Source organism: Astatotilapia calliptera, chromosome 10 (genome assembly GCF_964374335.1).
Source record: "Astatotilapia calliptera chromosome 10, fAstCal68.1, whole genome shotgun sequence".
In the NCBI taxonomy this organism is placed as follows: domain Eukaryota; kingdom Metazoa; phylum Chordata; class Actinopteri; order Cichliformes; family Cichlidae; genus Astatotilapia; species Astatotilapia calliptera.
In genome coordinates, this window is record NC_137431.1 from 8,750,205 (window position 1) to 8,777,974 (window position 27,770).

Here is a 27,770-nt window from a genome sequence, read left to right on the forward strand (position 1 = left end):
TGATGTTGAAATGCAATGTTTGTATCGCACAATGTCTCTCAGTAGGCTATTACAAGAGTTCAGACCAATCAAATAAAGTGGATCAGTTCACCACTGAAAAATGTGCCGATCCTTGAGACGTGTGCAGTTTTTTGTTTGTTTGGTTTTTTTCCCTTCTCTCTGGTTGTGCACTGGCAGTTACACGCACTCTTTGACGCATATTGCAATGATTTATTTGTCAGGTAATCCAGTATGAAATGGAAATTAATGCCAGTGATCCCTTGTAGGTAAAAGTTGGGCAAATGCAACAAATATATCAGCTATTAAGGATTCCCAGACTTAAATTGAAGGTGAGAAGGCAAAAATGTTAATTGAATTCCTACAAATTGAAAAATGAAATGTGTAATTAAAGCCGACACCAACACACCTGAGACTTTGGTAGTGCAGTTAAAAAAATGTTGTTCAATTACTGCTGCCTAATAATTCTGCAGCATTCTCTTATCAGCTCTTGTCAGTTTGACCTTTTAATCTACACATCTTAACATGGACTGTAGAAAAAGTTATGTATTGGCTGACTGCTTCTGTGTATTATTGCACTCAGTAAAGTTGATGGCCTTAAAGGAGGTCCCTGTGGTGACAGTTATAGACCCAGTGTGTTTGAAACCTTTAGCTGAGATGCCACAGTGGAAGTGTATAACAGGTCATTCTTGCAGTAGGGCTTCTTTTTATTCATGTGTGATTCACACACTGATTATTTGACCTGTCTTACCAGAAAAAGTGTAGGTTGTCTAATGAGATTTGTTTACAGATTTTTTGCAACCCATTGTGACAGAGCACGTTAAACACTACGGTAGGCACAATAAATCTGTGTGTGTGTGTTTCACTGTGTCTGGTGTGAAATGGGTCTGTTTGACTACTTACTGCTTATACCAGAGCTAAATGTCCAATCGAAAAAAGCTTTGCCGATCTTATATCGTCTGCCAATAGTTGGGTTGCGGTCACGTGGTTCTGATGACGTGCGGAGGCAGCGCGATTTTTGAGTGGAGGGCGGAAGTAAACATGGAGGACACTGTGGAGAGTCAGGAGAGCAGCTATTGTGCAACTTTAGACCCCGTTTCTCGGGAGAGATATAAACAGATAGTTAAAAAATATATCGGACGTGATCCGTATTCTTTGAAAATGTCCGAATACACCACAGCCTACTATCGAGGCTGTGGATATCACCAACTACTTGGTCCTCCAGACTTCTTACTACACTAGGCAGCAAATGAAAGCTTTCAAGAGTCTGGAGGCGTACAATTTTTTTGTCAGCGGGTGGGTCCACAACCTTGGAACAAAACGTCTCCGTGATGGATACAGTTTGGTGTTTGCAAGGGTGAGTGTTTGTTCTTATATTGCTTTATCTTAAACACGCTAACAGTTAGCGGTAGCGGCTTTAACGTCAACAAACATGCCACATCCTTAGGACTTCGTTAGAGTGACAGTTGTTTGTTTCAAGGTAAACCATTCTCAGAGGTCTAACGAGACACCTCTGAAGACTTGGGTAATTGCAAAGGAGGATGGAGAAGTGATTGCAGCTCATTGCAATTGTATGGCAGGGTTAGTAGCCTAATTAAGTAGGCTCAAATCCGGGCTCTCAGCCGTCTGTTGCATATCCAAAATCGCCTCTGCACATCGATGCTGTTCTGCCTTAAGCTTCATTCTTTTCTCTCGTTTGAGAACTGATTCCGATCTGGGTTTTCGTTTGTAGCCGAGATTGACCGTCGGAGCCCAGTCCTCCGACTCTACGTCATCCAAAGCACTTGGGCAGCCTATAGTCCCAATCAAGTCAATATTAGACTACTAACTTAAAAGCACTAAGTAAACGAGAATTTAACGACAACCTAATGCTAATAAGTTCGTTTGCAAACATAACATTACCTCTGACGAAGTGGTCGCTGCAGACACGGGCATTGGCAGACTCTGCTCCTCCCGACTGTAAACGTAAATTTAAAATCCATTTTTTCCTACGTTTTTCGGTTAGAATTTTCCATTTTTCTCCTCTTCGTTGGGCTATTTTTGGTACCCTAAAATACCGTTTATCATTTTCTCGGGTCGACCTACTGGAGCATCCGTAAACACAACAGGACATAGGCATTTTGCGTACTGTCTGTCTGTGATTTTGCGCTTATCTTTTTCACTTCCGACCGCCAGTCAAATTTCGCGCTTTACGTCGACGTCACGTCTACGTCAAATGAAACCTAGCTATAGCACACTGTTTTCTTATTGAATATCTAAATGACTTGAGCGTTTTAACCCATACGAAGAAAGGAAGTGGAAAGGGGTTTCAAGTTTCATGTACGCGGACGCGTTGAACTTATTTTCCTTTAATACGCCGAGTTTAAAAAAATCTATTTAAAAAGAAAGAAAGAAAATGCCTGTGTGACATCGCAGATATTCATATAACGAACTCAAAAGCAGCCTTTTCTTCCAAATAATCTCCTCGAAACAGAAAAATGTGATCTACGTAGGAGTTTATTTTGGAGGAAAGCAAAACCACAGCAGGGTAACACGGGAAGTTGTAATATTTTCGTGGAACCTTATTGGCTGGAGCAGTCAAAGACATCCTGTAATAAGTGGTGCGAAAATGCGCTCGTTTTTACCTGCAGTGGCCGAACAACTTTTCCAAGACATACAGAAAACATACCAGGAGGCTTCTCAAAGTAAGATGAATATGACGAAGACAAAAGTCTGGACATGTTTCGGTTTAATTTAAACGTAGATTTAGCATTGCTAGCTAACTGTTGGTTAAAGCAGAATGTGACACGACTTTCATTCAAGGCGCACTCCACATATAATTTCCTCCTTTTCTGTGAGGACTAGTTAACTTCCAGTAACTGAAACGCAGCTGGCAGCGAGCTTTACTTTACCGTGCTTCACAGCAATGTCAATGTAGTAGTTGTTGTGAAACCTCATAATTATGGCCCTGCTACTTAAAGTGATGCACTTTTACATTTTGGCAGTAGGAGGCGCTGTTATCACACACATAACTTTAGCCCCAAGCTTCCCTCCATAGATAAATTGCTACAGGTTTAAATTTACATGAAGCTTTTTGACATACCATAGTTTGATAAAGGCAGCTGCGTTGCAATACACACTTTATTCCTACCACAAAATGGACCATCAGCCAAAAACCCCAAGCATCTATGGAATTATGGTCTGTTTGTCTGCGTATTTGACAGAAATCTGTCTTTCTTACCATTTCTAACTAAACAAAACAGGTATATTAGACTGTGAGAAATTTACGTAATATTGGTTTTTGTTAGCCCACGATGCTATATAGAAATTATAATATATACAGCATATATATGTTATCATATATGCTGTAAATGAACAATATGTGAACCGTATCAACGTTTTGTGTATATTGTTCACATGGTCTAAGGAGCTTGGAAAGAAACGTGTCTAGACGTCTTTAATTTTCTTGAAGACGGTTCACCTCTCATCAGAGAAGCTTCTTCAGTTCTAGGGTCAAATGGTGGAGTACCAGATTTAAGCCATGTAGGAGTATCCCCCCACGAGGGACAATGGACCCCCTAATGATCCTCTACCTAATCACATGAGCCAAGGTGTGAAAATGGGTGTAGGTCACAATCAGCCAAGGTTTCGGGTGAGCTCATTGTGAAACCTGGCCCCACCCTATCATGTGATTTCCTGAGGTCAGATGGCCCAGGATGTGAGTGGGCATTAAGGCGTCTGGGAAGGTATCTCAAAACTGGATTATAGATGACAGACAGTTGGTGTCGTAAACCACCACCTCTGTTCAAAGATGGTCGCTCACGGTGGAAATAAATGGCTTCTTTTACTCCTCTTTCACAACATCTGTTTTCTCTGTCCAAAATGTGAACATTTGCATCCTCGATGTCCTTTAGATGCAGATGGACTGCCAAGTCTTGTCCCGTGGAGGTGGCTCTTCTGTGCCATGCGTTTATGAAGTGGCTGTTTGGTCTCTCCAATGCCGCGGTCTGGACATTCCTCGCTGCACTGTACAGCATACACTACATTATTAAGTTTGTGTTTAGGATTTTTGTCTTTGGGATGAACCAGTTTCTGTCTAAGTGTGTTGCTGGGTCTGAAGTAAACTGAGATGTCGGGCTTGGAGAAGACTCTCCTGAGTTTTTCCCGATACACCAGCTTCATAGGGGATGACAATGTTATTGCGTTTGTCTTTCTTATCCTCCCTAGCTGGTGTCTGATCTTCTTTCCTGTGCATCTTTGCTGACTTGATGAAAGCCCAATTAGGATAACCGCATGTTTTGAGAGCTTCCTTTACATGTGTGTAGAGCTGGGCGATATGAGATTTTTTCATATCATGATATGTTTTTTTCATTTCAGGCGATAACGATATCTATCACGATATAAGCCAAATAACTATTTGTAAGATTTAAATGTGCCGTTGCTCACAAGTAAAATGTGAAATAATCAGCAGCTTGTTTTGATTTAAATATTTATTTCCCATAATAAGTTCAACAGGGTAGATGTACTTAAGGAACATGAGACTTTTTCAGATAAATAAAGGCAAATATTGCAAACTACACAAAAGGCAGCCGCTAAAGCGTTTAAGTTTCAAAATAGAACAAACGAAACAGACTAAATTGTCAATTCCACTTAGAAACAAAATATTAATTCTAAAAATAAATCTTAGTTTGTTTTACAGAAGAACAGACAAAACTGACTAACTTTTGTCAATATCAAATAAACTGAGAACTAAAAGGAAATTCTCAATCTCTCCTTGTTGTATAGCTGAGCTTTTCAAACAGTTTTAACAGTTACTTTAGTCTGACAAAAGCCAAATGACGAATTAGCGCTTCCAGTCAGAGACTGAGGCTACGTCCACACGTACACGGGTATTTTTGAAAACTGAGATTTTCCGTTTTCGTTTTAAAAAATAATCCCGTCCACACATAAAGGCAGAAATGAAGGAAAACGCTGCTATGAACATGCCAAAGCAGCAGGTGGCGCTAGATTCCTAACCGTGCAGAAATGTTGGCCAATCAGAAGTCTAGAAGCCTCGGTGGGAAAAAGTAAACAAAGCTGCGGCATAGAAGCAGAACCGAGTCGTATGTGTGGACGGACAGTAACTGTGTGTATATGTAAGCATTTAAACACTGCAGAGAGTAGAATTAACAGTAACAGTATTGTAGAAATTCATTTCACCGAAACAATAACGTGGCGCACAGTGTGACGCATGCACCAGTTTATTGTATTTCCAGACTTGCTTTCGGCACAATTTACAGTGCACGCTACTCTGTTTTTTGTCAGACTTGAAATAGCCGAAATACCTTCACACTACGGAACTTCTATGGCTCTTCCGTTCGACAATCTCTCCGGCATTGGAACCGTCATCTGTTTTCTCTTCGGTCACGCTCGGTTGATTTTTCTAGTCGGCACACTCATTTCCTCCATTACCCGCTGGCTGCTTCCCAAACAAACACACGTGCGGCTTGGCACTTGTGCTGTACGTAACAAGTCACGCGACGTGACGCTGCGGCTGTGATTGGTTCGGCTCTGCGCTACTGAATTTGGATTGGCTGACCTTTTTTTTTTTTTTTTTTTTTTTCTTTTTTCTTTTTTTCAGAGAACAAGAGCGGCGAGGTCTATCGCGATAGCTTAATTTCTCTATCGAGTAAAAGTTATATCGCGATACATATCGTTATCGTTCTATCGCCCAGCTCTACATGTGTGTGTTCCTTCTTTATCCCTCCAGGCTTAGAGGGAACATTATCTGCCCGATAATGTAGGGTCCTGATTACTCCAAGTTTGTGTTCCAGAGGGTGGTGGGAGTCAAAGAGGAGGTACTGGTCCGTGTGTGTGGGCTTCTGGTAAACTTCAGTGTTGAGGTTTCCATTCTCTTCAATGCGCATGGCACAGTCCAGGAAAGGCAAACGGTTATCCTTTGTGTCTTCCCTGGTAAACTTGGTATTTTTATCCACAGCGTTAATGTGAGCAGTGAAGGATTCCACTTCTTGATTTTGACCCAGGTGTCGTCTACATATCTGTACCAGTGGCTGGGTACTCTTCCTTTGAAAGAGCCAAGAGCCTTCCTTTCCACTTCCTCCATGTAAAGGTTGGCTACAATAGGTGACACCAGGGAGCCCATGGCACAGCCATGTTTTTGTCTGTTGAAACCCTTGTTATATTTGAAATATGTGGTGGCCTCCATAAACTATATTACATTATTTAGTAACTATGGGTTGTACTTTAGCCAAATAAATGGCCAAACTGAACCATGAACTCCTATTTTAAGCATTGGTGTGTTTATTTTTTATTAAAGGCATGCCCATGCAAGTTAGAAGGTTGACACAAAGCCCATCTGAGGCAGTCCCTTGCCCAAGGCCATCTCAACAGTTGTTTCATTTTACCTGCATTAAGGTTCATTACATTTGAACAGATAGCCACATGGGCAACAGCTTGCCTCCATGCTCATCTTTCTATTCCAGGAGAAAACATAGCCAGAAAACATAACACAGATAATGCTCTAAGTGCAAAAAATTACAACCCTTGATTTGATAGCTTGGAAAACCATCTATAGCAGGAATGACTTGAAGTAATAATTTTCTCTATGACACTATTAGTCTCTCACATTGATGTGGAGGAATATTTTTGTACTTTTTGTCACAACAGTGCTTCACTTTATTGTGGTTTGCATACATTTCTTTAAGTACAGCTCTAGTAGTCTCACTTCTTATTTCAATCAGGTTGATTTTTGGGGGGCTTTGATGGGTCAGCACATTGATTCTTTTCTTCTTCAGTCTTTCTGTTGGGTGATTGTTGTGTTATATCATGCAGTTTGGGCCAAACTTTAGCTGTCTGACAAATGGCCGCACATTTGACTCTAGAACACTTTGGTATAAAGAGGAGTATGGCTGCCACGATTAGTCAACTAGTCACGATTACGTCGACTATCAAAATCGTCGACAACTAATTTAATAGTCGACGCGTCATTTGAAGCTTTGTAAGATCCCAGAGACGCAGGAATAAGTAGCAGGATTTAAGAGTGTAATAATGGACTGCAACAGAAGATAGCAGCACTGCATGTACAAGGATGCCAGCTGCCGTTAAACCCAGAAGAAGAAGCAGTGTCCGGTATAGTAGCTGTGTCCAAATTCAGGAACCGCATCCTCCTGTGCCCGCATTTGTAGGCCAATTACGTTACAGCGACACGACAAAGACTGTCCAAATTCGAAGACTCTGACAAGGGCGGCTGACAAATGTGCCCTTCATTTCCCCAGATTTGAAGGATGGGTCGGTTGTATACTTCGTTGCCCGACCTTTTCGGAGATGTCTGTTACCCACCAGCTCGATAGCTAGCCGGGGTTCAAGGCTCACTTAGAGCCGGTGAGAATACCGGGCTGCCAGCAAATTGTTTTCAAACCCACCGCCGTCTTTCGCTACTCGGGTTAAACATGATATATATATATAAGTCACTTAGATAAAAATGTTATTGTTTGGCTTTTTTCAGTATATTATTTCTTCCTGAGTAAATCGGTTAGAGTTATAGTTTTTACACAGCTGAATAAACGTCAAGCAGACAACTGATTATCAAAAGTGTGAGATAGGGCTGGGCCATATTATACTGTTCATGGTAATACTGGTACAATGTTAGGAAACGGTAAGAAAATGAAATATCACGATAGAATATGGGTAAAACGCGCATGCGCAGTGCCTTTGTTTTCATACGCACATGGCCGAAAAAGCATGGCAGCAATGGAGAATGAGAAGGGAGAAAGCGGATCGTTGAGTGAAACAGATAAACCAGAATTGGTTTGTAAAAATGGTGCCGCTTCAGTGATGTGGAACTGGTTTGGTGTTTGCCTGTCAGATACCCACCAAAGCACTTTTTTTTTTTTTTTTTTTTTTTGTGTAGAACATGCACGCAGGCCGTTGTTATTGCTGTATTTGTTGGACTATGGTGCTCGTAAATCTCGGAGTAATCTGGGTCCTAAACTCGTCTCCTTCAGTTCCCAAAGTCAAACAAACACTGCAGCATCACTGAGAGTTAAAAACTGTCTAAATTCTTTCATCTTTAATAAAACGATCAGCATTGCTGCTTTACCAGGTGTAACTATGAAGTTTAACATCCAGGCATCCATGAAAACAGAATGCATTACATTTAACGGAATTAAAAGTTAGCAAGAAGTTAGCAGAAGTTAGGTAACTAGCTAAACTAGCGAGCTAAGTATGATATAACATGTTCTGACTGAGAGATTTAAAAAAATAATAATAATAATAATTCAAACGTACTGCTCTGCTATCACTTCCAACATAAATGAAGACAGGAAACTAAATGGCAGTGACGTTCGTAGGGTTACTGAAGTTGGGCTATGTGCTAGGTGATCGCTAGCGACATAGCTATGTTAGCATAACATAAACAGTGAAGCTGGAGGACGAACACTAACACTTTTCCACTCGATAAAAGTTAACGTGAGGGTTCCTGATGGTTAGAGACAAATGCAATCGCATGGTAGGATGCTGTAAACAGACCAAACTTCAGTCAGGAGAACAACTGAGATAATCCATCCATAATAGAATGTTAGTCATCAATATACTGCAACAACATGGGAATAGAGAAGCTGTGATAGAATACAGCATTAATGAATCAATGGTACAGAAGTGGAGGAAGCAAGAAGAATCAGTTGAATAGTTTGATTTATCTGACTGCTTTGTTTTGCTTAATGTGTCTTATAATCCCATGCACCTTATGGTCCGAAAAATACGTATTTGACTTTTTTATTTGGCACACTGCAGTTTAATGCTGCGAAGCACCAGTTTTTAACTTCAGTGGATATTATACATGGTTATGGTGAGGATATGTCAGCCAATTTCTATTGGAAATGCCTTTTGGTTAAACTTTCAGCAAGGAATTTGCTTTTGCACTGTTAAATTTTTATATAGCTTTAATGCACATAAAAAAACAGCTGCTTGTTTAAGTGAAAATAAATGGATGGGGGGTTTTTGCGCTAGTAAAGTTGTGGAGTTGTATTTTGTCTCGCATCAATTATTGTCAGTTATATACCGTATTTCCCGGACTACAAAGCGCACCTGAATATTAGCCGCACAAGCTAAAATCAGGGGAAAATCCTGTTTTGTACATACATTAGCCGCACCTGACTAAAAGCCGCAGGTGTTTCAATGTTGACTTATCATATGTAAGAGAATATGCACAAAGGGAATTGTCAGGAAAGAGATGGCTGTTTGGAGACACACCCCTTTTATTAATATTTTGAAAAACAAGTTATGGGTACATATTTGCACAACTTTTTTGGTATATGTACAAGTAGCGGTAATTACAAGTACGAAACATGTACTGTGCTTCATAAATGAGTAACAAATGTAGTACATAACAATAACCTACAGCACACCAGAACAATAGATTCGGACTACCTTTTAGGCTCAGGTGCAGTGACACGGCTTTAACAAGAAGAAAAGTCAGTCATTCACCACCATCTTCCTGCGCACTAAAACCACCAAAGTCCTCTTCTCTAGTGTCGGAAACGAACAGGCTCAGGATGGCTTCATCATCCACTCTCAGCTTCTTTCCTTTGTTGTCACTTTCAAAACCAAACAAATCCTCGTTGTCAGTGTCAGAGTCGAACACCCTCAGAAGGGCCGTGGCGGTGTCCTCCTCTCCATCATGCAGCAGTCCAGCCCTTCGAAATCCGTTGGTGATCGTGGATGTTTTCACACTTTTCCACGCTGTCAGATTCCACCGGTGGAGTTGAGCATAACTTGCTTTTCGCAAGTTTATTGCCGCTTGTCATCCACGCCTCCGGCTGAACGTGTAGCGCTACTTTGAAGTTTGTTTTTCGCGCTACTTGTACGGCACTATGTTGCCTGGCGGATGGACATGTGACCAACATACCACTCTTGAACCCCGATACTGTGTGTCTGATCACATGCCCTTCCGCCAGGCAACGTAGTGCCGTACAACAGCGGAACAAACAAAACAAATCGTCTTACGATATGACAAAAATCATGGACAATCCATAGAAAAGCCGCACCTGACTAAAAGCCGCAGGGTTCAAAGCTTGTGCAAAAAGTAGCGGCTTATAGCCCGACAATTACGGTAGTTATCGCAAATTTTCAAATATATATCGTGATAAATATTTTTGACCATATCGCCCTGCTCTAGTGTGAGATGCTCGAGAATATACTCCGGAGTCCTGTTATATTTTAGATAGCAAGGAGCAGACTGCTGAGTTTATTAAACTCCACCGAAACAATCTGCAGATTTCATTAAAACTTAAACTATCATCTTGTCTTTATTTTTAGTTAGCACATACATTAAACACTTAAAGTTGTAAGCTAATGATAGTTATATAAGAGCAGATGCATGCTGGTGCAATAAGCTGTACGTTTTACATCCAATGGATGCACGATCTGATTAGTCGACAAATCGCAAAAATAATCGGTGACTAGTTGACTATCAAAATAATCGTTTGTGGCAGCCCTAAAGAGGAGTTCAGGGTAGATTCAGTAACTGCAAGGTGTTCAGGTTTTGTGGCTGCAGAACAAGCCCAAATCTCCACCCCTCCACCACCATGCTTAACAGCTGATATGGGCTGTTTGTCATGCTTTGTTATTCCTAATTGTACTGTGTAATGGAAATTATTTGAAACAGCGTCAGAATATGGAGACAGTCTCCATGCAATCTTTCACATATACCACATGTAGATGTGCGATAGCATTTCTCTATAAATATTTTAGGCTTAGAGTCCCTCTTTGTCCAAACCATCCACACCTCTGTCGGGCTGTCTGTATATTTGTTTGATGCCTTTTGCAAAAGTAAATAAAACACCTGGTTGTATGCACCACAGTTTATTTCAAATTTCAGAAGTGTGAGTCCATGGCTCATTGGATCTGAGGTCCAAAATGAACAGTGACGGATCATCCTGGAAAAATGCATTTCCACCCTCGAGCTCAGATTGTTGACAGATGAAGAGGACTAGAGTGGACCATGACCTCGACTGTGCCCTTTCAGTGGCTCCACCAACTCAACTTCTACCTACACTGCCACCATGCATGGCACCAGAAGACTGTTCCAGTGATTCATTACTGACCACAGCCCACATCTTCAGGTTTCATATCAACAAGCAGGCTCATCAGAAAGCTCCACGTCACAGTTTTCGCCACAACGGGTAGCAACTTGCTACAACACCCTTCAGCTGCCCATCAAATGTGCCAATGGACAGTCCCTACTAGTCTTTTTACCTTAATCAGAAGATCAGATTAAAGAAATCATGACTCATAACTGGGGAAATTTTTTTTTGTTAAATTCTCTTATTTTCCATTGTGAGACATGTATACACATTATGATTGGGATGATAATGACAGCTGAAGGAGAAAGAGAAGAAAATGGACAAAGAGCTCCACATGGCAGCCCTGACATGTGCTAATCTATCCAAGCTACAGCCTATTAGCCATGTCCCCTGACCACAAACAAGTATCAAGCTCCTGCCAGAGGAAGAAAATGAGCAAGATGACACAACCTGGACATCAGTTTAAAGTGCTTTTAGAGGGCACAGAGCAGTGTTGTCCCTCAACAGCAACAACACTGCTGATGAGAAGCATAGCAAGGTGGACTGAGGCTGGAGGGAAGGCACAAGAGTAACGTGCTGCTACTCTGCTGCAATACCACACACATGTGATAGTATACAGCCTATGTGCACATTTGTGTAATTATGATTTGGGGAAATTGAACTTTAAACATATAGTTTGCTGTCTGTTGTCAGTAAGTTTATCGAGCTGTGATCTAATGTGTTGTTTGGGTGTTGGATTAATTTCAACCTCTGAAGGTCTCAGAAAGAAAGTAGTTGAGCCCAAAACTCATTTTTACAGGCCCGGTCAGCAACATTTGATACTGCAAACTGCAAACGGGACTTCTTATGGTTTTCTGTTAATAATGGCTTTCTTCTTGCCACTCTTCCATAAAAGCCAACTTTGTGCAGTGCACGACTAATAGTTGTCCTATGGACAGATTCCCCCAACCTGAGCTGTAGATCTCTGCAGCTCTTCCAGAGTCACCATGGGCCTCTTGGCTGCATTTCTGATCTGCGCTCTCCTTGTTCGGCCTGTGAGTTTAGGTGGACGGCCTTGTCTTGGTAGGTTTACAGTTGTGCCATACTCCTTCCATTTCTGAATGATCGCTTGAACAGTGCTCCGTGGGATGTTCAAGGCTTGGGAAATCCATTCTCTCCTGACTTTCTCTCCTCACTCTCATAAACCTCCCAACTGTCTCCAAACTCTCACTAACCGCAACTCTCCATCAAACACCCACATTTTGAATGAAGTCTGAGGGGTTTATATCTGTCATAGCTCGCGGCAAAGTTCGAACCACTTCATGAACCAGTCACGTGGTACAGCCGGGCAGCGAGGCTTCGGACATCATCATTTTCAGCTCCTCCCATAAATGAAGCAAGCCTCGATACGCGCATCGCGGAAACTCCCCCTAAATTACTCGGCACAAGCTTTGAAGCCTCGATACAGAACGTCACATCACTAGCTGCCAGTCTTTTAGGGTATGTCTCTACCAGCTTTGCACATCTACAGACTGAAATCCTTGCCCATTCTTCTTTGCAAAACAGCTCCAGCTCAGTCAGATTAGATGGACAGTGTTTGAGAACAGCAGTTTTCAGATCTTGCCACAGATTCTCGATTGGATTTAGATCTGGACTTTGACTGGGCCATTCTAACACATGGATATGTTTTGTTTTAAACCGTTCCATTGTTGCCCTGGCTTTATGTTTAGGGTCGTTGTCATGCTGGAAGGTGAACCTCCGCCCCAGTCTCAAGTCTTTTGCAGACTCCACGAGGTTTTCTTCCAAGATTTCCCTGTGTTTGGCTCCATCCATCTTCCCATCAACTCTGACCAGCTTCCCTGTCCCTGCTGAAGAGAAGCACCCCCAGAGCATGATGCTGCCACCACCATCTTTGACAGTGGGGATGGTGTGTTCAGGGTGATCTGCAGTGTTAGTTTTCCGCCACACATAGCGTTTTGCATTTTGGCCAAAAAGTTCCATTTTGGTCTCATCTGACCAGAGCAGCTTCTTCCACATGTTTGCTGTGTTTTCCACATGGCTTGTGACAAACTGCAAACGGGACTTATGGTTTTCTGTTAATAATGGCTTTCTTCTTGCCACTCTTCCATAAAGGCCAACTTTGTGCAGTGCACGACTAATAGTTGTCCTATGGACAGATTCCCCCAACCTGAGCTGTAGATCTCTGCAGCTCATCCAGAGTCACCATGGGCCTCTTGGCTGCATTTCTGATCAGCGCTCTCCTTGTTCGGCCTGTGAGTTTAGGTGGACGGCCTTGTCTTGGTAGGTTTACAGTTGTGCCATACTCCTTCCATTTCTGAATGATCGCTTGAACAGTGCTCCGTGGGATGTTCAAGGCTTGGGAAATCCATTCTCTCCTGACTTTCTCTCCTCACTCTCATAAACCTCCAAACTGTCTCCAAACTCTCACTAACCGCAACTCTCCATCAAACACCCACATTTTGAATGAAGTCTGAGGGGTTAATATCGCTGTCATAGCTCGCGGCAAAGTTCGAACCACTTCATGAACCAGTCACGTGGTACAGCCGGGCAGCGAGGCTTCGGACGTCATCATTTTCAGCTCCTCCCATAAACGAAGCAAGCCTCAATACGCGGCCTAAGCAGGCTTAGGCCTTTTAAGCAGGCCTAAGCAGGCTTAGGCCTTTTAAGCAGGCCTAAGCCTGCTTAAAATTTCTCAATAGCTTTATCCCTGACCTGTCTGGTGTGTTCTTTGGACTTCATGGTGTTGTTGCTCCCAATATTCTCTTAGACAACCTTTGAGGCCGTCACAGGGCAGTTGTGGAGCTGTTTTGCAAAGAAGAATGGGCAAGAATTTCAGTCTCTAGATGTGCAAAGCTGGTAGAGACAGACCCTAAAAGACTGGCAGCTGTAATTGCAGAAAAAGGTGGTTTTACAAAGTATTGACTCAGGGGGCTGAATAATTACACACACCCCACTTTGCAGTTATTCATTTGTAAAAAATGTTTGGAATTATGTATGATTTTCGTTCCACTTCTCACATGTACACCACTTTGTATTGGTCTTCCACGTGGAATTCCAATAAAATTGATTCATGTTTGTGGCTGTAATGTGACAAAATGTGGAAAGTTCAAGGGGGCCGAATACTTTTGCAAGCCACTGTAAATGACCTACTTTTCAAGGCGGATGGGAAATAAACACCCCAAACACAGATCAAGGTTTTATAGTTAAATAAAATGAAACTAAAAAGTCAAACTAGATGTGAAAAACAGCTGCTTTCAGTAAAGTTGTTTTTTTATTTTAATACCTATTCTGATTTCTCCTAAGATCCTAAAAATGATTGCTCTCCATGCAATAATAGTAAAAAAGACTAAATCTGAACATTTTCAAACTATAAAAACTAACCTGAAATGAAGAGGCCACTCTGGGAATAAACTCAAAATAACATATTCAATGCTTAGTCGATTTTTATAAAAAAGCATGCAGACTGCTGTCAGGCTATCAGTACTGTTTGCCTGTACCCCTTTGCAAAGGTAACAACAGCCTGGTTATGTGCACCTCACTTTGTTTCAGATTTCTACAATAACTTTAATGAGCTCAACATTTAACAAAGGAGAGTCTGAGCGGTAATTCTTAGAGTTTTTAGGTTTTTTGAGCTTTGTATGTTTTGACTTCAGAGGGAATTTTCTGGGTCGTCCACTCCTGGGGTGTTAACACATACCTTAATGCGCCATACTAGCAAGTTGGAGTGTTGGAGTGAGAAGTGGTCTTCACTCTTGCTGATCATCAGTTATTTACATGCATTTGATTAGCAAAACCTGATTGCTTCTTATCTTCTTAATTCCTGTGGAAGCAGTGAGGGTGTGCTAAAGTTTTTATTGGACTTCAAGTGCCAGAGCTATCCCAGTTTAGAAATATGTGATAGAATACAAAAGTATGGTGGTGGAGTGCGCCTGAATTTTTTTTTTTTTCACCATCATAACAAATAGTCTGACAGATAAAATGAACTGTAAAACAGTGATTATAATAAAGTAGAGCTGGGCGATATGAGATTTTTTCATATCACGATATGTTTTTTTCATTTCAGGCGATAACGATATCTATCACGATATAAGCCAAATAACTATATTTGTAAGATTTAAATGTGCCGTTGCTCACAAGTAAAATGTGAAATAATCAGCAGCTTGTTTTTATTTAAATATTTATTTCCCATAATAAGTTCAACAGGGTAGATGTACTTAAGGAACATGAGACTTTTTCAGATAAATAAAGGCAAATATTGCAAACTACACAAAAGGCAGCCGCTAAAGCATTTAAGTTTCAAAATAGAACAAACGAAACAGACTAAATTGTCAATTCCACTTAGAAACAAAATATTAATTCTAAAAATAAATCTTAGTTTGTTTTACAGAAGAACAGACAAAACTGACTAACTTTTGTCAATATCAAATAAACTGAGAACTAAAAGGAAATTCTCAATCTCTCCTTGTTGTATAGCTGAGCTTTTCAAACAGTTTTAACAGTTACTTTAGTCTGACAAAAGCCGAATGACGAATTAGCGCTTCCAGTCAGAGACTGAGGCTACGTCCACACGTACATGGGTATTTTTGAAAACTGAGATTTTCCGTTTTCGTTTTAAAAAATAATCCCGTCCACACATAAAGGCAGAAATGAAGGAAAACGCTGCTATGAACATGCCAAAGCAGCAGGTGGCGCTAGATTCCTAACCGTGCCTAAATGTTGGCCAATCAGAAGTCTAGAAGCCTCGGTGGGAAAAAGTAAACAAAGCTGCGGCATAGAAGCAGAACCGAGTCGTATGTGTGGACGGACAGTAACTGTGTGTATATGTAAGCATTTAAACACTGCAGAGAGTAGAATTAACAGTAACAGTATTGTAGAAATTCATTTCACCGAAACAATAACGTGGCGCAGTGTGACGCATGCACCAGTTTATTGTATTTCCAGACTTGCTTTCGGCACAATTTACAGTGCACGCTACTCTGTTTTTTGTCAGACTTGAAATAGCCGAAATACCTTCACACTACGGAACTTCTATGGCTCTTCCGTTTGACAATCTCTCCGGCATTGGAACCATCATCTGTTTTCTCTTCGGTCACGCTCGGTTGATTTTTCTAGTCGGCACACTCATTTCCTCCATTACGCGCTGGCTCCATTACCCGCTGGCTGCTTCCCAAACAAACACACGTGCGGCTTGGCACTTGTGCTGTACGTAACAAGTCACGCGACGTGACGCTGCGGCTGTGATTGGTTCGGCTCTGTGCTACTTAATTTGGATTGGCTGACCTTTTTTTTTTTTTTTTTTTTTTTTTTTAAGGACAAGAGCGGCGAGGTCTATCGCGATAGCTTAATTTCTCTATCGAGTAAAAGTTATATCGCGATACATATCGTTATCGTTCTATCGCCCAGCTCTATAATAAAGCATAATGAGGTATTTTTGCAGTTTAATGACTTCCACACATTCAATTGCTGGGAAGAATTTTCCACTGGCTAATGAAGAAGGAGGCAAGTTAAAAAAGTGTAAACACAAAGTAAACGTTCTGTTTGCCTACATAGTTCATCTTTACCTCAACATCAACACAATAGCCAAGTGTTATCTTACAAGCCCTGCAGCAGCTGATAAATTGTTTACACCTTAACTTTTTCTTCTTCTTGCAGTTCCCAATGACCTGCTGATTGCGTAAGTATTATTTTCTTTCTTTCTTTGATTATCTGATTATCAAAATGTTCAACTAGTATAAAAGTACACCAGAAAAGAAAAATCACTCAAACACACACAGTCTTTCCATGCATGTATTTGATTTTCTTTAGTTGTACTAAACTTCTGATGACTACACACTACGCTTGTACTGTACTTCTGATTTCTTTCATCCACCTATCAAATACTGAGGGCATCTTGGATTTCATCTTGGAGTCAAAGAGGAGGTACTGGTCCGTGTGTGGGCTTCCGGTAAACTTGAATGTTGAGGTTGTCATTCTCTTCAGTGTGCACAGCGTAAAGGACAACTGTTTGCCTTTCCTGGACTGCGCAGTACCTCCTCTTTGACTCCCATCACCCTCTGGAACACAAACTTGGGGTAATTAGGACCCTACACCACCGGGCAGATAATATTCCCTCTAAGCCAGAAGGGAAAAAGAAGGAACACACACACATAAAGGAAGCACTTAAAACATACGGTTATCCTAATTGGGCGTTTATAAAGTCAGCAAAGATGCACAGAAAAGAAGATCAGACACCAGCGAGGGAGGATAAGAAAGACAGATGCAACAACATTTTCATCTCCTATGTAGCCGGTGTATCAGAGAAACTCAGGAGGCTCTTCTCCAAGCACGACATCCCGGTGTACTTCAGACCCAGCAACACACTTAGACAGAAACTGGTTCACCCAAAAGACAGAACTCCTAAACACAAACTTAACAATGTGGTGTATGCTGTACAGTGCAGCGAGGAATGTCCAGACCTCTACATCGGAGAGACCAAACAGCCACTTCACAAGCGCATGGCACAACATAGAAGAGCCACCTCCACAGGACAAGACTCAGCAGTTCATCTGCATCTAAAGGACAAAGGACACTCTTTCGAGGATGCCAACGTTCACATTTTGGACAGAGAGGACAGATGGTTTGAAAGAGGAGTGAAAGAAGCCATTTACGTCCACTGTGAGCCAGACGCTTTTCTTTCCAACCTCCTTAGACTACGATGACCTGGATGACTGAGAACCTCCACAAACAGTCAATAAAAGTAGTAATCCACTCCTGTCTGAGTTATGTTCTTAGTAAGAAAAAATTTGGTTCTGAGTGGGTGTGATGTGGATAAACCACACTGACAATGACCAACTATGCATGCGTGCAGTCTGGGTTTCCCCATGTGACACAGACACCGATAGGACTGCGATGGTGTTCTGTGAGATTTCCTGGCAAAGTGGCTCAAAATGTTGAGAGTACAGGAGTGCTCCCTGTCACCACATCCTGTTTATCACACAGGAAGCCTCTGGTTTAGGGGCTCATCACACTCTGGCAATTCACTAGTAGACTTTTGTTTTTTGTCTTTCTTTTTTTTTTCTTTTTCTTTTTTAAATCTCCCAGGCTTTGTAGAAGCATATTTATCATATAGCAGCACAATTAGGTTGTCCACATTAATGATTCCAGTCAGAATTTTAATAAAAACAAACTGAGTGATGGGGATGTAATGGATAAAGGGATGTTGTTCTTATTGCACTGAACTTCAGCGTGATTATCTAACATGATTGAATGACCTTTTTCATAGGATAGACCTTTAAACCAATAGAAGTCTGGTTTGAAACCATTTAACATGTGCTCTAATTAGACACATAGAGTGTTGTGTTAAAGTAACTATCTGCACTAACCCGAGGAGACATGCAGCGACGAAAATGATGTGTATATAAAGAGAAAAAAAAAAGGGGGGGGGGGGGGGGTTCAAGATGCTCCACCACAGATGAGTGTGTGGTTTGTGTAGATATGCAGTGTGCCTCTCGTCTTTATAACCTTTTGTTTCTCACAAGCATTACTCGCAACCCTCCACCCCCCCCTTAGGACTGCTTTGAGAGTGTGGCTTATGACTAGTAAGGTTGGGCAATATGTAAAAAATTTCCAACCGACGATCGTCAGTCCAATAACCAACATAGACGATACACTCACGCAGGCGCATACTCCATTGCAGCACAATGTAATCATGGATGGACTGATTTGCGCATTTAGAATTTTATAAGTTTTGTTTGGAGGGAATATTTTACCTTCTTGTTTTTTTTCAGTATTAATATAGCTACTTTTTGAATTATTTATTCATTTATTTATTTATTTATTTATTTGAGATGCGCTAAATTCCATTTTTATTTTTTTAATGTTCGCTGGAAGACACACTTTGATTTCTAACTTGTATAACTTTATATTTGTTGTTTGATCGAGTGTATAAGACAGATGAACACTGGAACGGCCTGTGAACACGGTTAGAGTGGGGAAAAAAGAAGCCAGTTACTCTTCGTCTCCCTCTCCACCATTGTGGTTTTTTATTTAAATGTTTTTGAGGTTTGTTTGGGTTTTTTTTTCTTTTTTTTTGAACATGGGCTATTGTATGGGCAGAACTCTGTGCTATCAAAAACTGAATTTGAATAAGTTGAATTTGAATTGCTCAGATTGATTCTGAATTGCTCAACTTGAGTTCTTGTCCTGTGAGCCACCGTAAGGAAGTACTTAGAGTAGAACTGGACCATCACCTTTTCAAAGACAAAGCAGTCATTTAGATAAAATATTGGATATTGTTTACCTGTAACTGCACAAAGAGAACTTAGAAATGTAATTACTGACAAGAGTGAACAAGCACTTATAGTGTAATATACAGCTGTGGCCAAACATTTAGAGAATGAGAAGTGTTGAGGTTTTTCCCCCCACAAAGTTTGCTGTTTCAGTGATAGTTGTATATCAAATTCAGTGTTGGGACCAGAGATGGGCAGTAACGTGTTACTTGTAACGCGTTACTGTAATCTGATTACTTTTTTCAAGTAACGAGTAAAGTAAGGGATTACTATTGCAAAAACGGTAATTAGATTACCGTTACTTTCCCGTAGGAATACTGCGTTACTAAAACCGTGATTTTTTTTAAATTTTTAAATTTTATTTAATTTTTTTTTTTTTTTTTTTTTTTTTGCGAGAATGTCTCATGACAATGACGTAAGCGAGTGCGACGTTCGGGACAACAGCTGTGTGCAGATCAACAATGGATCATATGTCGAGTGCAGGAGAGAGGATGAGCGTGCAGCGTTTAAAGCGTGGAAGTACTGACTAGGGCTGGGCCATATTATACCGTTCACGGTAATACCGGTATAATGTTAGGCAACGATAGGAAAATGAAATATCGCGATAGAATGGGAGTAAAACGCGCATGCGCAGTGCCTTTGTTTTCATACGCACATGGCCGATTGTTGAGTGAAACAGATGAACCAGAATTGGTTTGTAAAAATGGTGCAACTTCAGTGATGTGGAACTGGTTTGGTGTTTGTCCGTCAGATACCCAACAAAGCACATTTTTTTGCAGAATATGCAAGCGGCCGTGAATTTTTCTGAAAAAAATCAAACGTACAGCTCTGCTATCACTTCCAACATAAATGAAGACAGGAAACTAAACAGCAGTGACGTTTGTAGGGTTACTGAAGTTGGGCTAGCTGGTATATAATGATGTGCTACGTGATCGCTAGCGACACAGCTATGTTAGCATAACATAAACAGTGAAGCTGGAGGACGAACACTAACACTTTTCCACTTATAAAAGTTAACGTGAAGGTTCTTCATGGTTAGAGACAAATGCAATCGCATGGCAGGATACTGTAAACGGACCAAACTTCAGTCAGGAGAACAACTGAGATAATCCATCCACAATACGAGGTTAGTCATTAATATACTGCAACAACATGGGAATAGAGCAGCTGCCAGAGAATTCAACATTAATAAATCAATGGTACAGAAGTGGAGGAAGCAAGAAGAATGAGTTTAATAAAGTTTGATTTATCTGACTGCTTTGTTTCGCTTAATGTGCCTTATAATCCCGTGCACCTTATGGTCCGAAAAATACGTACTGCACACTGCAGTTTAATGTTGCAAAGCACCTCTTTTTAACTTCAGTGGATATTATACATGGTTATGCTCAGGATATGTCAGCCCATTTCTACTGGAAATGCCTTTTGGTTAAACTTTCAGCAAGGAATTTGCATTTGCACTGTTACATTTTTATAAAGCTTTAATGTACATAAAAACCAGCTTCTTGTTTAAGTGAAAATAAATGGAAGGTTGTCTTTTTGCGCTAGTAATGTTGTGGAGTTGTATTTTGTCTCGCATCAATTATATCGTCGGTTATATCGTTATCGCAAATTTTCAAATATATATCGTGATAAATATTTTTGGCCATATCGCCCTGCTCTAGTACTGACCTTACTTTGAGTTTGATTCCATAAAAAGTGACAAAAACATTAGCGTCCGTTGTGCGTGGGAAGAAAACTGCGCAACGACGTAATGGGAAATTCACAGAAACTCGCGGATTCTTCCACTGACCGCTGCAGCACACCTGCACCAGGGTAAACCTCCGCCTACCCCACTCCTGCTTTACAGGTGAAAATAGAGCAACAGGACCGCTAGTCTTTGATTTTATTTATTTTCTGCTGTGTTTTACTTGCATCTATTTGAAAGACTGAGTGTAAACACAAAAAATATTTTATTTTATGTGCTGGAATGTGCAGAAAATAGGTTTAAATGTTAAACTAATTTCTTCCAGTCAGAGAATGTTGCATATAATTAAATTTTTGCCTGATGCATAAAGTTAAAAGATTAAAATGGATAAAACAAGTTTTAAAGGAGACTTTTCCATTTGATTACATTTTGTATGATGGATTATGCAGAAAAAGTAGAATTGGGCTGAAAGATCTATCGCTTTATCACCTATTCAGGTTGTAAATCGTGTTTTTTAATAAGTAACTAAGGACCGGCCACCGGTCCGAGTGTCAGGAGAACTGAACTTCAGGTAAGAAGTTATGACCTGCAGTCTTTCTGGGTCAGATATAAACCAAGTTTAGGTGGAGTTTATTTTCGTTATGCTGACTTTTTTGTACTGCGTACTAGCTAGCATGACGGGGTTTCTATACAGCTGGGTGGGTGCTATGTTACTGATGTTAAACTTTATTTTGTTCATAAGGTTAATTATTAGAGTTGCCAACTGTCCCATTAAAAAAAACCAGAATAGTCTGGTATTCAGAGAAAATATTACGCGTTTCATATTGAGGTGAAAAGGAAGATAGTTTGTCCCGGACTTCAGCTACAATGAAAAAGACACAAAGCTGAAGTTATTCTGTCTTTACGCTGTCAGCTGCCTCTTCTTCTCTTATTCTCTCCCCTCCCTCTCCCGTTTCTACTTCAATCATGAAACTGATCAATGATCAGGTGATCGGCTTTTCTCTCTTGTTTGTTTATCGCCCACTTCGCGCCAGAAAGAAGAAACCAGCGGAGCTCGCGTTAAACAACAGCTGCACGTTTAAGCTTGATCAGCTGTTGTTAGAATTTATTTAATATTAATTTCTAGTATCAGCTGATGTTTGCTGGAGCCACAGCTGTAAAAGCTGCTGGTCATGATATGGTTTGGTTATCTGGTGAGAGGGAAACATGAAGATGAAACCAGGAGATGTCCTTACTGAATCATCAGAGCTGAACAGGTGATGGAGAAACAGGTTGACCTTTTAGGTGACATGAATGAGTTGAAGGGAAGTTATGAACTGTTTCTGAGAGACAAATAAAACCAGGATCCTTTTCTAAGTAGCTGACAGCTGGTAACTGTGCAGGGGCGGGTCTAGCAAAGTGTTGCCAGGGGGCCAGGTAGGGCATTAAAAGGGAAAGGGGGGCACAAGGAAATACTTTCTTATTCTCATTTAAAATGTCTAGCTTTTATTTAAAAAAAAAAAAAAAAAAAAAGAAAAATTATTATCTGAGTCTTACAACAAACGATTGATAGATTGATACATATATACCATCAAGACAGTGTACATCACTGTCACAACAGTGTTTATTTTCATTCAAAGGCTTTATGATTTTTCCTATAATAGTGGGCCGGTCTCTAGTCAAAATGCCCGGGACGATTTTTTTTGTCCCAGTCCAGCCCTGTATGCAGCTCATCTGCAGTCTGGTGTTACCTACATCTTCCTATTCAGAAGGCAGAATTTCCGAGTTCTGAGTACAATCAAAAGCACCACAACTGCAGTTTTCCTGTTGGATGTAAAAAGCGCACATGATTTTGTGACGTAGGCTAAAATCATGGCGGCGGTCAACGACGGTCCAGGCATGGGATTTCTCTCGTGGAAATACAGTGGGGCAAAAAAGTATTTAGTCAGCCACCGATTGTGCAAGTTCCCCCACTTAAAATGATGACAGAGGTCAGTAATTTGCACCAGAGGTACACTTCAACTGTGAGAGACAGAATGTGAAAAAAAAATCCATGAATTCACATGGTAGGATTTGTAAAGAATTTATTGGTAAATCAGGGTGGAAAATAAGTATTTGGTCAATAACAAAAATACAACTCAATACTATGTAACATAACCTTTGTTGGCAATAACAGAGGTCAAACGTTTACTATAGGTCTTTACCAGGTTTGCACACACAGTAGCTGATATTTTGGCCCATTCCTCCATGCAGATATTCTCGAGAGCAGAGATGTTTTGGGGCTGTCGCCGAGCAACACAGACTTTCAACTCCCGCCACAGATTTTCTATGGGGTTGAGGTCTGGAGACTGGCTAGACCACTCCAGGACTTTCAAATGCTTCTTACGGAGCCACTCCTTTGTTGCCCGGGCGGTGTGTTTTGGATCATTGTCATGTTGGAAGACCCAGCCTCGTTTCATCTTCAAAGTTCTCACTGATGGAAGGAGGTTTTGGCTCAAAATCTCACGATACATGGCCCCATTCATTCTGTCCTTAACACGGATCAGTCGTCCTGTCCCTTTGGCAGAAAAACAGCCCCATAGCATGATGTTTCCACCCCCATGCTTCACACTAGGTGTGGTGTTCTTGGGATGCAACTCAGTATTCTTCTTCCTCCAAACACAACGAGTTGAGTTTATACCAAAAAGTTCTACTTTGGTTTCATCTGACCACATGACATCAGAATCAGAATCAGAATACTTTATTGATCCCTGGGGGAAATTATTTTTTGTTACAGTGCTCCATTTTAAACCAACATTAAGACAAGACAGACAATACGCTAACTAAGAATAGTACAATATATACATATATATACATACATACATACATACATACATACATACATACATACATACATACATACATACATACATACATAAGTCACTTATAAATAAATATTTGGAAAAGAAACATGTGTAGTTGTAGCAGCAAACAGTGTGTTAAGTGGATGCGTTGTACAGGGAGATGGCCACAGGCAGGAATGATTTCCTGTGTCGTTCAGTGGTGCTTTTCGGTAATCTCAGTCTCTCACTGAACGAGCTCCTGTGACTGACCAACATGTCATGGAGTGGGTGGGAGGTGTTATCCAACATTGTCTTTATCTTGGACAGCATCCGCCTCTCCGACACCACCTTGAGGGAGTCCAGCTCCATCCCCACAACATTGCTGGCCTTACGGATCAGTTTATTAAGTCTGTTGGCATCTGCGACCCTCAGCCTGCTCCCCCAGCATGCAACAGCATAGAGGATCGCACTGGCCACCACAGACTCATAGAAAATCCTCAGCATTTTCTGGCAGATGTTGAAGGACCTCAGTCGCCTCAAAAAATAGAGACGACTCTGGCCCTTCCTGTAAAGTGCTGTGGTGTTTTTAGCCCAGTCCAGTTTATTGTCAATGTGTACTCCAAGGTATTTATAGTCCTCCACAATGTCAACACTGACCCCCTGGATTGAAACAGGGGTCAAGTGTTTCCTGGTCTTCCTGAAGTCCACGATCAGTTCCTTGGTCTTTGCCACGTTGAGCTGCAGATGATTCTGCTCACACCACGTGACAAAGGAGTCGACCACAGCCCGGTACTCTGTCTCATCATCCCTGCTGATGCATCCAACCACCGCAGAGTCATCAGAAAACTTCTGAAGATGGCAGGTCTCTGTGCAGTGGCTGAAGTCTGTGGTGTAGAGGGTGAAGAGGAAGGGGGAGAGGACAGTCCCCTGTGGTGCCCCTGTGTTGCTAATCACCTTGTCAGACACACACTGTGGGAGACGTACATATTGTGGTCTTCCTGTCAGGTAATCAACAATCCAGGACACCAGAGAAGCATCCACCTGCATCGCTGCTAACTTATCACCCAGGAGGGTCGGCCTGATGGTGTTGAAAGCACTGGAAAAGTCAAAAAACATGACCCTCACAGTGCTCGCCGGCTGGTCCAGATGGGTGTAGACACGATTGAGCAGGTAGATGATGGCGTCCTCTGTTCCGAGACGAGGCTGATAAGCGAACTGAAGGGGATCCAGATGTGGTCTTACTATGGGTCGCAGCTGGTCCAGGATGAGCCTTTCCAGGGTCTTCATGATGTGGGAGGTCAGTGCCACGGGCCTGTAATCCTGGGGGCCACTGGGACGAGGCGTCTTTGGTACAGGGACGAGGCATGATGTCTTCCACATCACCGGGACCCTCTGCAGACTCAGACTCAGCATAAACAGTTTATGAAAGACTCCACACAGCTGGGGGGCACAGGCCTTGAGGACAAGGGGACTCACTCCGTCTGGTCCAGCAGACTTGCCTGAGTGAAGTCTCCTCATTTGCATCTCAACCTGGTATTGAGTGAAGGTGATGGGTGGGGGAGGGGTGTCAGGAATCTCACAGGAGGCAACATGTGAAGAGAGAGGCTGGCACAGTGGTGTGGCTCTGGATTCCAGGCTGACTGCAGGTGAGGTTGTGGGGGTGGGAGCAGACACTGTGGTGTCGAATCTATTGAAAAACAGATTCAACTCGTCGGCTCTATTCTCACCTCCCTCAGCTCCCCTGCTGTTGGTTGGCCTGAATCCAGTGATGGTCTTCATGCCCCTCCACACCTCTCTCATGCTGTTCTGCTGGAGTTTCCACTCCAGCTTCCTCCTGTAATTGTCCTTAGCCTCTCTGATCTTGTCCTTTAGTAACACCTGGACCTTCCTCACCTCCTCTTTGTTGCCCCCTCTGAAAGCCCTCTTCTTGTTGTTGAGGAGGGCTTTGATGTCCTTAGTCACCCACGGCTTGTTATTTGGGTAACAATGAACAGTCTGAGCTGGAACAATGGAGTCGGTGCAGAAAGTTATGTAGTCTGTGATACACTCAGTAAGCCCATTGATGTCCTCGGCGTGAGGCTCACAGAGTGTTTCCCAGTCGGTCACCTCGAAACAGCCCTGTAGTTCCGCTATTGCCTCCTCTGACCACCTCCTAACAGTCCTGGTGGTCACAGGTTCCCTCCTCACAATTGGCACATAGCGGGGGGTGAGGTGAATCAGGTTATGATCTGACCTACCAAGTGGGGGGAGGGAGGAGGAGCTGTATGCATCCTTGACGTTAGCATACAGTAAGTCTAAAGTTTTCTCTCCCCTGGTGGGACAGTCCACATATTGTTTGAATGTTGGTAGTGTATTGTCCAGTGATACATGGTTGAAGTCACCCGAGATCACAATAAAGGCACTCGGGTGCTGAGTCTGTAGCCGAGCTATGGCAGAGTGGATAGTGTCACATGCAGCTGTGGGGTTAGCAGAGGGGGGAACATAAACAGCCACCAAGATGACGTGAGAGAATTCCCTGGGTAAATAATACGGCCTGAGTCCAACAGCACACAGTTCAGTGTCCGGGCAACAAATCCTTTGATTGTTATGTTGGCAGGGTTACACCACCGGTTGTTAACTAAAACAGCAAGCCCACCTCCTTTACGCTTACCGCTAGCGATGCTGTCCCTGTCCGCCCGAACAGTGTGGAAGCCTTCCACGGAAGCATTCTCATCAGGAATGACCTGGTGCAGCCATGATTCGGTGAAACACATCAGGCTACACTCTCGGTATTCCCTCTGACTCCGTACCAGTGCTGAGAGCTCGTCGATTTTACTTGCCAACGATCGCACATTTCCCATCACGATAGACGGCAGACACGGTTTAAACCTCCTCCTCGCTTCGAGCCTCCGCTGTCTCACCGTCACCTTTTTTCTTCTCTTCTGTCCTTGACCTCTGCATCCCCGATGTGTTTTCCTCCAAATTTCAGCTGGTACTTCTGCGGGCACTTCTGCGGGCCTGGCCAGCGAGCCGGCCGGCATCAGGGCGATCAGCTGATCTCTGGAGTAAACAGTCCGTGCGTGTAGGAGATGTGCCGCGGTCCCGTTCCATGATAAAAGTAACAGTTCCACGGCCACCAGAAGAACAAAAACTCTCTCAATCCACATGATTGAGTAAGAGATAGAAAACGGAGGAAAATACAAGTCAGAAAAAAAAAAGAATACGTAAGAAAAAAGAGCTAAACTAAGAGAAAAGCAGGAGCGACTGTAACAGGCTGCACGCTGGTTGGCGCATGCGCACATTCTCCCAATCCTCTGCTGTATCATCCATGTGCTCTCTGGCAAACTTCAGACAGGCCTGGACATGCACTGGCTTCAGCAGCGGAACACGTCTGGCACTGCGGGATTTGATTCCCTGCCGTTGTAGTGTGTTACTGATGGTGACCTTTGTTACTTTGGTCCCAGCTCTCTGCAGGTCATTCACCAGGTCCCCCCGTGTGGTTCTGGGATCTTTGCTCACCGTTCTCATGATCATTTTGACCCCACGGGATGAGATCTTGCGTGGAGCCCCAGATCGAGGGAGATTATCAGTGGTCTTGTATGTCTTCCATTTTCTGATGATTGCTCCCACAGTTGATTTTTTCACACCAAGCTGCTTGCCTATTGTAGATTCACTCTTCCCAGTCTGGTGCAGGTCTACAATACTTTTCCTGGTGTCCTTCGAAAGCTCTTTGGTCTTGGCCATGGCGGAGTTTGGAGTCTGACTGTTTGAGGCTGTGGACAGGTGTCTTTTATACAGATGATGAGTTCAAACAGGTGCCATTCATACAGGTAACGAGTGGGGGACAGAAAAGCTTCTTACAGAAGACGTTACAGGTCTGTGAGAGCCAGAGATTTTCCTTGTTTGAGATGACCAAATACTTATTTTCCACCCTAATTTACGAATAAATTCTTTACAAATCCTACCATGTGAATTCATGGAT

General features: G+C 42.1%; 1 protein-coding gene across 1 annotated transcript in view; it reads left to right on the forward strand.

Annotated features, from left to right (window-relative positions):
* Positions 1-2,528: 2,528 nt before the first annotated feature.
* The window catches only part of zswim7 (zinc finger, SWIM-type containing 7), a 36,476-nt gene continuing 11,234 nt past the window's right edge, over positions 2,529-27,770 (forward strand). The window contains exons 1-2 of the mRNA XM_026181815.2: positions 2,529-2,681; positions 16,710-16,731. Coding sequence (XP_026037600.1) covers positions 2,606-2,681; positions 16,710-16,731 — 98 coding nt within the window. The 5' untranslated portion in view covers positions 2,529-2,605. The remainder of the gene's footprint in view (positions 2,682-16,709; positions 16,732-27,770) is intronic.